The sequence below is a fragment of the Falco rusticolus genome, chromosome 7 (assembly GCF_015220075.1).
Source record: "Falco rusticolus isolate bFalRus1 chromosome 7, bFalRus1.pri, whole genome shotgun sequence".
NCBI classification, from domain to species: domain Eukaryota; kingdom Metazoa; phylum Chordata; class Aves; order Falconiformes; family Falconidae; genus Falco; species Falco rusticolus.
Genome location: NC_051193.1, coordinates 12,767,102 through 12,779,579, shown reverse-complemented (window position 1 = coordinate 12,779,579; position 12,478 = coordinate 12,767,102). Strand labels below are relative to the sequence as shown.

At 42.4% G+C, this 12,478-nt stretch overlaps 1 protein-coding gene across 3 annotated transcripts in view; it reads right to left on the bottom strand.

Annotated features, from left to right (window-relative positions):
• LOC119150785 (cell migration inducing hyaluronidase 1) overlaps positions 1-12,478 on the bottom strand; it is a 114,923-nt gene that overhangs the window by 41,979 nt on the left and 60,466 nt on the right. For 2 of the 3 annotated variants that reach the window (XM_037393641.1, XM_037393639.1), the window contains exons 3-11: positions 11,459-11,611; positions 10,634-10,772; positions 9,605-9,841; positions 9,054-9,233; positions 4,929-4,999; positions 4,098-4,193; positions 3,350-3,471; positions 1,032-1,173; positions 25-216 (exon numbers count right to left, since the gene is read on the bottom strand). In XM_037393641.1, the coding sequence (XP_037249538.1) occupies positions 25-216; positions 1,032-1,173; positions 3,350-3,471; positions 4,098-4,193; positions 4,929-4,999; positions 9,054-9,233; positions 9,605-9,841; positions 10,634-10,772; positions 11,459-11,611 (1,332 nt within the window). The remainder of the gene's footprint in view (positions 1-24; positions 217-1,031; positions 1,174-3,349; positions 3,472-4,097; positions 4,194-4,928; positions 5,000-9,053; positions 9,234-9,604; positions 9,842-10,633; positions 10,773-11,458; positions 11,612-12,478) is intronic. The other variant, XM_037393640.1, reaches the window with a different exon arrangement.

The following is a 12,478-nucleotide window of genomic DNA, read 5'->3' as shown; positions in this document are numbered from 1 at the left end:
GCACAACAAGCTGAAGCACCTTACCTGCCACCTTGACCTGGGTGGGTCTGCAGGCTCTGCACGGCAGTACCTCGAACTCCTCCGCCTGGTACATGGAGTAGTCAGTGCTTGCAACCACCAGCCTGTCTCCAGGTTTCCATGAGCTCACATCATCCACCAGATTCAGAACCGTGCTGTTCACATTGGTGTCAATGGTTACCGTAAGCTTTGGTTTTACTGAAAAGCCAAAATGGAAGGGTGGAGAATTCAGTTAATCTTATCATAAAATGCATGCTATTTTTTAATTTATTTTTTTTTTTGTGCCTGGAACGCCATCAAAAATTATGATTTCCTCATGCAACAAAAAAAACCCCAGTTAACTCTTCCAAGCATGCTTTTTACTGGCTTTGGCTTGGAAAGCGAGCAAACAAGAAAGTGTTTTCCTTTAGTTGCAGGCAGGTGGATTTTCCACTCACCCCAGGACTAAATTTAAACGTAGCTTTTTGTGGCTCATTTTCACCACACCCACTTAGCAGCAGCACTTGTGGGCGCTGGGCACTGGTATTTACAGCAGCTAAGTGGTCTTTAAGGCAAGGATTGTTTGTCTGCCACCTTTTCCCGCTAGCTGAGCACAGAAGAATCCTAATGCCCCGGGTCATGACCAGCTTAGGGACAGCCGTGTTGGAATTAATAACCACAAAATAAAGTATTACTTTCAAAACCTTTTGCCTCTGCACACTCCGATGGTCTAATCCTGTTTCATCGCAAAATGCTTTAGCAAAAGACAAGGTGTTCACAGGAAGGGACTTGGCAAGTATTTGCCATAGCCTTGCTGGGGTTTTGAGGCACCACCCTGCTGCTTCTGTTAGTGCTCAGGAATTTTTTCCCGAGATAAACCTTCAGCCGCTTTATCTGTGTTCACGTCAATAGCCCGGCTCAAGTTTTAGCTTGGGAAATTGCTCAGGTCGTTCTTACGCTGCACAAGAGCCAGTCCACCAGCAGACAGCATTTCTGCCTTTCCCTGCTCTGGTTCTCAAACACGGGGCACATACCGGCTCTGCCGCAGAGGAACCGCACTCTGTAGTTGTGGCAGCCCTCGCCCGTCTGGTCCTTGCCATGGCACAGGAACATGTAATCGTGGCCGCTCTTGTAGAAAACCTCAGTTGTTAAATTAGCTCCATCAAGCGTCATTGCCTGGAATGAGAATAGTAATAAAAAACAGGTGATACCTTGAGGTGAAGGGGTTCCACCAAAACATCGATGCAATCGGAAGAGGCCTTTGCTTCATTTTGGGAGATGCACAACAGTTGTATAACAAAATGTTGTGACTGGTACGTGTGCTGTCCAGCTGGCTCTCCAGCTGGTGCTCAAGCACAGCTATTTTGTCCACAAGATGCACAGATTATTGCTAGGTGGCATGCCTTTCTCCTCTATCTATATTAAGACCATGTGCTTTTTTGGGAGGAGTATTCTGAGCTTCACTAACATCTGCCTCGGTGCCCTAGATTTTCTCTTGCCATTGATTTGAAGGCAGATGAAAACACAGAGCAGAAATGCTTGCGCCCAAATGAACTCATGGTTTCAAGCGTCTTCACTGCACTCATTTCATCGCTTGTGGCTAGGCTGTGTCTGAGCCTCACGGAAGAAAGAGGTAGGAATGCTATTTCTTCTTTGCATGCAGCAGTCCCTCTATAAAAAAAAATGGTGCAACACCCATTGTGCCAAAAGGAACAAGAAGAGGTGGCCTTTTCTCACATAAAAGTACCAGCCTGTAGAGCTGCCTTGAGAAAAAAGGCTGTATCATGCCAAGAAGCAGGGCGATGTGCTCCTGCTGGGGCAATGTCACCCCTCAGGGTCATGTTAAATTTCACAGTCCGGCTCCATAGGTTGCAGTTCTCTTGACCCTTTCACAAAAGTGTGATGCATTGCATTGGGCAATCCAAGTATCACGCTCATTTTAACAAGGCATCAGGAGATAAGCCATCTTTCAATGAAGGGTCTGATCCTGATTCTCTCACTTATGCAGACCCTTCTCATTAATGCGTACACCTCACTGCCATGTATAGGATTAGCACCGTCAGCTGAAGGAATGTGCCTCTGGCTGTGCTGCACTTCTGTTATTATCATCATATCTTCAATTTTCTTGTTTGCAGCCCGGCTGGAGCAGGCCAGCTGCTGTAAATCAGTGTAACTTTATGAAAGCAACCAGCAACGCCAGATTACACTACCTGAGGATTTGCCCTAAGATCTGCAGGATAAACTGAAAAATGTTGCCTTGCTTTTAATATACATGGAAAAAAAGTAACTGTCATTTAACAGAAGAGTAAAAGGTTTGTTTCTTAAAAAGTGTCTTTTTTTTTTTTCCTCTTTTAATATGCATGCTAGAGGGGGCTGTATCATAGCAAACATCTGACCCTTGTTTTGAACTAAATTGTCATTTCTAATACATGTATATGGAAGCAGAAATGAATGTGGATTTGCTAAGACCTGGCAAAAAATTATAGGGCAGTTTTTTCCTTTCTGTTCAAGAGGACATTCTTTATAACCTGTAGCCCTGGAAACTTTCACTCATACTGTCAGCATTGCTGTTTACTTCAATAGCCACATTCTTGTGAATAAAGACAACTCTGCTGGTTCAGAGTATGCATGAACCTTAGGTTCAGCCTCCCGCAGATACGAAGTATTTTATTGCCTTTTGCTAGGCAATGCTTCTCCTATAGTTGTTTTACCAGGTAGACATGAACATATGCAAAAAACAAATCTTAGTTTTTTGCTGGTTTTTTTTGTGTGTGTGTCTTTAAAGAGGCTTTTGCAGTCTCAGGAAGGGTATACAATTTCTTCTCAGCATGCTGGCCTATTGGCATAACTATCATGTTTAGCTCCAAACAGAATTCAAACGTCTTTCCACGGAGAAAAAACTATTGACTCCATGAAATGGCTGCAAGCTCACTGATATTTTTGACAACCTACTACAGCTGGTAGTTTTACCATCTCATTACATTTTGTGATCAATTTTTTAGGTAGGGTCCATTCCAGGACCATTTAAAAACTTTGAAATTTTCATGTGTTTTTTCCTTTTAATCTTCCAGCAGGGAATCACATATTTCATGACGGCATCTGTGCTGTCCGTGGCCCCATCTGTACTCCTTTTCGTGCCAGAAGCCAGAATTCACTGGTAGGAGCTCAATTCTATAAACTTTTGTCTCAGAATGGTGCAAGGTTGGATACCAGAGCTTGCTGGTTATGTATTACAGCAGTGAAATAATAGGTGTCTTTTAGTTAGAAACAGAAATTACTGACAATTACTTTGAGGTTCAGTGTCAGTCCAAAGTGGATGTGCCCCTCTAAAGCAAGCGGTAAGCTAGCCTACCTGGATGTCAATGGGTTGCCTACAGATTTTATCAGGATGAGCAGCTTTGAAGTCAGAAAGCTTCTCCACGTCCTTAGATCTCGCTTTATCAGGCTTCTCAAACCACTCTGTCCATTCTACATCTGGAGACAAGTGCAAACAAGAAAAGTCATTTGACAAAGCTTAACAAATGCAGCAAAAATGCATGAAGCATAATATGATCTCAGATATCATTCACAAATTTCTTCACTGATGACCTGATTCCTGCCTCTTCCTGCCAGCCTGTCAGCCGCTTTTAATGATGCCAGGAAGTGTAACCAGCCAAGGGAGGGCAGAGTTATTAAAAGCTACGTAACTGGAGTATGCACTATGAGCATTATTAATAGGTATGGATTTTGGATCGGTGTCCTCCTTAGCTGCCTTCTCTGATCTTCAGATCAAGTTACGACCAGTTACTGTATGTTGTCTGAAACATGGACATGATGACTATGCAGTCAAAAGAAGTAAGAGGTTGTGTGTGATCTCTTAGATCATAAGAGATGGAATTTCACACCCAGTGCAGTAAAGGAAAAAGGATCCCAGTATTCAGAGAGTCCTGGAGACAATTGGAGAAAGAATCTCTGCGTATTCTTTACTTGGGTGAGTGGTGATGTAAACAGCAGCTAGCAAGCCCCCTCATCCCAAATGGAAAAGTATTTCAGTAAAACCGATGATTCACCTTATGTGTCAGCTATCTACCACCAAGCTAAATGGCACAGAGACCTCTTACCTTGAACCCACTCGCTAGTCAGAGAGACATTAAAGTGTTCCCCATTCTCAGCTTTGAATAGTTTGAATACTTTGGCCGCAGCTGACCCTTTGTGACCTGTAAAAAACCCAAACATTGGTAAAATCACTGAATGCAATCGACAAAAGTCAGAAGTGAAAAGGTAATGGTCCACGTGTGTGTTTGTGTACTTTGGCTACATCATCCAGAATTAGTCCTGCACAGCTTCCAGAAAAATGTACTGATCTTGGAATGAGCCTTCAGGCACTTTTATAACTGCTTGGACAATCAGGAGGACAAATAGTCAAAAATCAAGACAGGATAAAAAAACCCCAACGATTTGTAATATATTGCTATTTTTATTCTATGTTGTATCAAGCCATGTTATTAGCTGCTCTTGAACATGCCATGAAAAGACACAGACTCAGAAGTCTTCAGGTTGCAAGAAAATGGTTTCACAGGAGTATTTGAGGCTATCGATACAGGACACACTGATTACATTTTCGGCTGGTATGAATGGGGTTTGTTCCATAGCTTTGTGTCTACGAGAGGCAGTGTCTGAGCTCAGTGGAGTTACATGTATTTAAACTGGTGCAGGATCTCACCTTTGATCTCAGGGTTTGGATAACCTAGGTTATACCCCACTCAGCTGCCTCACTGCATGAATGGGAGGAAGCAATATATACAAGGAGCATTCAATTAAATGCATCTAACCATCAATTGCTTCAATGTAGTGCAGTGTCAAGTGAAAACATCATTGACTAAATTAATCTCAGCCATAACTCCAGCCACTTCCAGAGATAATGTCAAGCCAGCATTTTGTGCATGAATTACCTTGATATTCAATGTGGTCTTCAACAGAAGAGGAGGGATTTCCTTTAACGGTAATAAAGCTCCATGGGTGCCTGGAAAATGACAATGAGAAATGATCAAGTTATGTCATGTATAAGATGCATATGTTTTATAGCCCAATGTTTTCACATTTCTCAGGGGCATCACACTCAAAACAGTCTGATCAGTGTGATGGGCAGCTTAGTTAAAATAAAAAATATCTTAACACACTGTATTTCTTCGGTAAATATATCAAAAGAGAAGGAATTTTGACGACAAATTCCGGCTTAATACACTCCCATAACAAGTGGTTTCTTTCTTAAATGAGTGTTTAAAGAGGCTTGTGTGTGACAGACCCAAGGGACACTGGCAACTCTTTGGGGAACCTGAAAATCTTTCATGTGTGTGTGTGTGCATACACTAAAGAACATGAAAAGAAGCCACTTCTACTTGTATGTATATATAAATAAACGTAAATGATGCTGAAACCTTGGATATCACAATTGTCTTTGGAATGACGTACGAGAATTTCTAATAGACAGACTGGCTGGTGAAGGAGAATAAAAATTACCTAGATAGCCTTCGCATATCTGCTTTCCTTATTTTGAACATTGAACAGGGACAAAGGTTTATGAGTCTGAATTGTCTGTTCAAATCTGATCCCATGGCAGAGGTAAGTTCATTACCGCCTGATCGTTACTGGTTGAATAGGTTCAATAGCTATCAGCATCGGTGGAGAATGACCACACGGATCAGTAAGCAGTGGAGACAGACCGAAGTGCCTCCCCACCTTGGTGGTGAACCCAATTAGTAGGGGTCAGGAGGGAGTTTCATCTTTGAAATAGAAGTTCAAGCATAGCTGCTTTTAATGACTAACAGAATAAAAAATATACATCTAGGGGTGTAGGGAGACTGTCACTCCTACCCTGCCTTTGGCGAACAGTGCCACAGATTAAATCATGTCTCTATAGGTATAAATACCCAGTGATTTCAATTGCATCAAGATTCCCCCTTGAGTCTTGCAGGTCACCTTCCATTTACCATCTGCTGGTGTAAGTGAAGTTATAAACCACCCCGGGACTTCAGAAGAAAACATACACAGACATTGACAGATAGCCACTAAAACACGCACGGATCCCCACTGGCATGAGCTGGCTTTGCTGGGACTCATAGCCCCAGACCCTGGGGGCAGCAGGAGCAGTTCTGGGTGAGCACTGGTGCCCCCGGTGCTGTGCCAAGCTCCCCCGCAGGCACTGGCCACAGCTCCTCCAGGGAAGGCAGTCCCAGCAGCGTGTCCCCAGCCCGAGCACAGGGCAGGCTCAGCAGGAGCTGCCAGCACAACAGCCTCGGGAGCCTGCCTGCCAGCCAGATGCTTCTGCTGGAAAACTCGCTTGTGCACCAACTGCTGACGGCACTGCTGAGCTGTGATCTCCATCCAGGGAGAGAAGGGGGATGAGGGCAGGAAGGACACTTTATCACTCAGCAGGCAAGACAGATTTTATTTTTTTTTGGTCCCCAAATTCAAAACAAATGACGGAAAAGATGATAATCTCAAAAATAATCTAAAGAATATGAAGCTATCTAGTTCTGCAGCTCAAGGTTTGGCCCCATTTCATACGTTAAAATACTTGTTTCTCACAGTTATTTTATCATTAAAAATAGTTTTAAAGTCATTCAACCATGACACATAAGGACACCTGCAATCTATTTGGGCTATATGAAATGAAGGGACCAGTAAATCCAACTAGTGATATTTGGGTGGGATTCCAAAGAGAACAACTATATCATCAAGTGCAGAAAGGCTTTCTTTTAATTTATTAGTAGAAGGGGGTGGGAGCTTACACTTAAAGAGTAAACTGACTTTTCAAAACGACAATAGAGGAGGAATGCAGAATTTTCTTTTGATTCCTTATGTGCTGGACTCAGCAAACAGGCAACTGAATGTGATGCCAGGAGGATAAAAACATTTTTGGATAAATCGGCACTGCTCATCGGCTCTGCTACAGCAAGGGGGAGTTGCACAACTTCACAATCCGATTGAATATGGAGCAACTGGAGATAGACAGGAATTTGTCCACATAACTGCTGCTGCCTCCAGAGTCAGAAAACAACCCAGCCTACAGCTGAACAGCCCGATTCGAGTGGCACCTCACAACACGGGAAACAGAAATTTCCTGAGCCAAATTACTGCCTGGGACTTACACTGTTGTCATGTCAGTGATGCCCATGGTCAGCCCCAGCCACCAGCAGGGAGCTGAGAAGACCTGACCACCAGGATTCAGCAGGACCAGCCAGCAAAGCCCAGGTGCTGGGCAGTGGTGAAGGGTGAGAACGCTTACAAGGGCGTGTTAGAAAGAAAAATCCATCCACTGTCCTCTGTCAGGGCCTTCCTTTGCCATGGATGTTCAAGTATGTACATGTGTGTATAATTTTCCCATCCTGAATATTATTTTTAAGATACTCCAAAAAATTCCAAAAAGCACCTGTCAGGTATATACACCCTTATTCATAGTTATAGATGTGTCTGAAACATAAAGCAAGATGTCTAAATCTTGTTACATTAAAGTGAAGTGAAAGTTCAATTTGCATAAGGAGAAAAGCTTGGTTACATCTGACAAAGCTGCCTGTCTTCCACTCTGCCATCTAACTGCCTCTGTAAATCTGGTCCCAGCTGCCACCCAGACAATGGGGTTTTTTTTGAAATTGATGAACTTAAATGCTAAGGAGTCTCCTAAAAATACAGTCTTTTAAATAAGGCACCAAGATGCAGGTATGTTTCCACAAACCAGTATGCCAGTGGAAGACAATATTTACCAACTACTGCTGTGTTACGGTACCCACAATGTCCCTAGTATTTGTATAAGGAAATATTGTGGTATTTCAGATAACAGCATGATTACAGATAACAGCTATTAGCTTTTTGACTGCAAAGAATAGCAATGTGGAAAGTCACACTTCCATGGATGAATTGCTATGGTATTCCCATTATAAGCATTTATGGCAAAGAAGTGAGAAACTAGCATTAAAACACCACAGCAGCCTAAAAACATCAAGTGCAATTTACTTTTATAAACATATGCGAAACCCATCAATCTCTTCCTGTTGCACAACTGGAAAAAAAAGTATAATGTTCAAAAATCTTTTCCTGTTTCCCTAATTCTAGTTTTTGAAAAGAAACCCAGCAGACTACTGGGCTTTAAAATAGGGTCTGGGTATTTGAGAGCAAGCATTGCACTGATGGAGGTAGCCTGGTTTTGAAGACTATGTCTAGAGCCTTAGTCGATTCTTTGAAATGAATTATCTGGTGCACAGGAGTCCCTGTAATATTTGACACAACTTCTTCATCAACCACCCCAAATCTTATTCCATCTGCATGTGCCCAGCTGACACTTGTTTGTTCCCACAGGCTGCTGTATTGAACTGCTTCTCCCTACAAGGCAGATTTATTTTTGTGTGTGTTCTACAGTGACCTTCTTAGTGCCTCTTAAAAAAAAAAAAAGAAAGCCTACATAAATTCAGATAAACATAAAAAATATAATGGCAGTTAGGTAAATAGCAAATATTCTCAACAGTATGTGTGCCAACACAGACGCTGTATTGGCCACAGAAGTATTTACAGTCCACAGGATAAATTCATGCTTGCTAAACTTCTGTGCTGCACAAGTCCCTGAATATGTATTGGACAAGCTGAAGAATATGCTGGATGTATGTCTATATGTATTTAGCCAGGGCTACACAGCTATTATTCTACCCTCCATAATGTTCAGCCCACTGAATCCAATGTGTGCAGATATGCTATTTAAATCTTTGGGTGATGGCTTGAAAATAAATTGGAATAAGTAACTTATGGGAACAATATCTTGGAAAAACATCTTTTTTAATGTGAATCATATGCTCTTCCTCAATCTGCTAATAAAAATACCTAATATAGACACTGAGTGCATCTTGAACTATCTAATTAACTGCTAAAACTTCGCATTGAGAAGTTTCCCTCTTTTTTGGTTGGGTTTGTTTTTTTTTTCCTCCATGTAAAATAACTTTGTGCCTTTGAGAGAGTGGAATTATTTGGACATCTCAGGAGCATAATAAAGCCTCTGTGCTGGAAGAACTGGCAGGACTGGCACATACCTAAACCCAAGGTGGAGGAAATGCTTGCTGCCCAGTTTGGTCATTGCTTTCCTGGCCGAGTCATCCAAGTTTCTAGATCCTTCATCGTTCACTGCAACTGACAGGATCATGCCATTCACAACTCTGCCCAAGTACTGGGAAAGACGTATGCTTTCCTCTTTTGCTCTGTAAGTATCAAACCTAAAGTGATAAAAACACGCAAAACCATTCACTTCAGTGGGCATCACAGCTTTATGTACTGAAAAGCAAGTGTTATAAAGAAATAACTCTTTTGTATTGTTTACAGTGATATTTTATCCCATTGCAAAAGCGCTTGTCTAATGGCATATTAAGGGCTTTTTCTTTAATCCGAATCTAGTTGACAGAACAGCAAGATAGTAACACTACCCACTCTTTGGTTTTGGAGGTTGCTGATTGAGAAAGAATTGTATATATATTCAAAAACACACATTTGAAGAAGATGCTAAAATGCAGGTTTCTGAGCTTGCTGAGATGCTGTCCCCCACCTGTTCCCAAAGATCCTCACATTTAGAAGTTGAGTAGTCACTCACCGATCTGAATGGACAACTGCCCCCGTCTTTGGGTCAATGACATGGACAATGACACCCCGATGGCCCCAGCTCCTTTCAAAGTAGTATCCACCTTCTTCCAGGCCACCGGGATGAAGAGTCTTGTTTAAGAAAGTCCAGGAGAGCTTTTTCTTTCCATGGATCTCAAGAGTGCCACCCTTACTTACTCCAAGATACTTCTGCCCAAAGTAGGGATTTGGCTGGCTGCCGTCATCCGCTCTGCAGCAGGGAGGGAGGAAAGGAACCAGTTTGGGGTTTGTATCTGGCAGCCAAGGAGCCTCTCCCCTTGTTCAGCTGTGGCCCAGGGAGGGAAGTGTCATGACTTGCAATGCATTTCTTTCAACTGCTCTAAGGATCGGCAACTGCCCACATTCTACAGAAAATAAATTATTTGGAATTACACTAGCAGCTATTGAAGACCAGCAGATATCTGGAACGCAAATTATACATGTTATATTCATTATATCCAGGCCAGAGGAGGCCTGAAGCTCGGGCTAAATGACATGTTTGTGGTTTTGAATTCTGGAGGAAGGTGAGATCCTAACCAGGAGCTAGGAGCTCCAGTGGTTGTTAAATATGAGCTTGGCACCTGTGAAATTCTAAAAGATCCTGTAGCAATCTGCAGGACATAAATACATTACCCTTTGGCTCACCACTCTCATGCAGAAAGGATGTTTAGGGAGGAGAATTTTTCAGAATAAAAGAACTCCTCAGGTTTTAACCCTCTCCTGGAAAGTCAGCTTGAGTGGTGGCAAGGTGCATACTTGATTTTCTGGCATGTCCAAATACCCCAGTGCTCATCTCCCAGTAGGATTTGAAAACCAGGACCAAAACTGTGTCTTTTTTTACAGTCCATTTAAATCGGTTAAAAAGCTACTGAACATTCCACAGAGCGCTGATGATAAGGATATCTGAGAAAATGTAATTTTAAGGATGTGTGAAATTTTGTTCCCTGTTGTGGAAGAGAGATCCTAGAAAGCTCTAAGATAATATTTTACCATGCATACATACCGCCCATATAAGATGATAATCACATTGCTTTGGTAAGGGCACATCTCACTGCCAATATGCAACTCTCCATCATTTTCAATGAGTATATGTCTAGTACGCAAAATGATAGGCTGCACATCATCTTTAATGACCAGTTTTCCTAAGTAGAAAAGGTTATGACATTTGCTTTAACACACAGCAGCTCACAGGAGATTGTGATACCATTGCACTAAACCCCAGTGCTGGGCTCTCATCAAAATTTGTGAAAAATTCTGCCCATCCTCCCCAAAACAGTTCTCAAGACAAATCCTAAAGAGATTAGATGGGTTTTATTCTGTCCAATTCATGAAGAATGCAATCAAGATTTGCACGGAAAAGGACACATTCAAAACTGAGACAGAAATTCAGAGTTAAGATGAATAAAACTATTCATATGAACAGGCACCAGCAACACTGTGTCTCTGTCCTTAGAGACAAAGAGGCACATATGTGTCTGCCCTGTCCTGAGACCCTGAGAACACTGCTATCATGGTATGATGTTATAGGGGGAATGATTTAGTAAAAAAATGTTTTTGAAGCAAATCACAGAAATAGAACTAAAGAGTATAATGAGCTACTTTTGTAAATTTTCTAGAAAGGACAGCAAATAAGTTGAACATAATGGCTAAACTGCCGATAGCATCTCAGTTACCACCCACCCCGCCGTACTGAATCGAAGCTGTGTTTGTCCAGCAGCCACCCAGTTCTCAGCAAGAAGCAGGAGGCTCCCCCAGCATGAGGCAGGGTGATTTAACCAGCCCCAGTGGAAAGCACTCTTTGCCCAGCCTCGCCACCAGCACGTTTTACCTCCGTCCGTGATGTGGATAGAGTGGACAGTCGCAGAAGAAGAGAGAAGGAGCTTCCTGCCATTACGGATTTCAACGTGGTTTTCCTCATTGTGACCTGGGTTCCAGTTTTCCAACTCAGGATCGTTATCAGGGCATGTGACAGCTGCTTCTGCTGGGCAGAGGTGGATAGTGAAGACAATTACCTTTTGTTGGATGCAAGGCAGAAAGCTCCATATCTGGGCATCTTTACAGTATCGTTCTCTGAGTACCCCCTTTTGCTGACTCCCTGGAACACAGCGATATCTCAGTGCAGCAGAGTACATGCGGGTCATGACCAAAAGAAAACAAACAGCAGCTTAAGCTGTATGTTTTTCTGTTTTCTGGAAGCATGGAAAAACCCGCTACCTGATGCACAGGAGTCTTGCAAGGGATGCAGTTTCCAGAAAACTACCGAGGAGAGGTCATAGCTGAGCCATTCCTGCCTTCATACCATTCAGACACAAAGCCTTTCACAAGCCCAGGGAAGATGTTGATGAAAGGATAAAACAACCACTACTTTTACAGTGCCCCCAAAACACCTGTGAGGTTTGAAAAGCTTTGTTTAATGTAAAGATGTTAAAATGTTTGCATACTGTGTTTTCACTGCAGGTGGAAAGTAAACGTGCTCAATCTAATGTGAAAACACCAAACACCAAGGAATTACCAGTCCACCCAGTAACAGAGAGCAACAGGAATCTCAGGAGAAACCCTGGGTTTGTGAGCTTTTCCAGGCAGAAGCAATAAGGATTCATTCACTTTGGGTTCACACATCACCAGTCTACACACACAAATTTGATTACGGACTGCCATGACGTGTTAGTCTAAAAGGCTTTTATACAAAAACCAAGTCTCAAGTTGTAAGTATTTACTTAAGATAAAATATTTCCCCCCATACAATCTCACTTGATATGTGAGCCTCACATCTTACTCTAATCAACAAAACTGCAAGTGCGAGAGTCCCATGTATGATGTATATTTTCTAAGAGCAGAAGATTTTCTA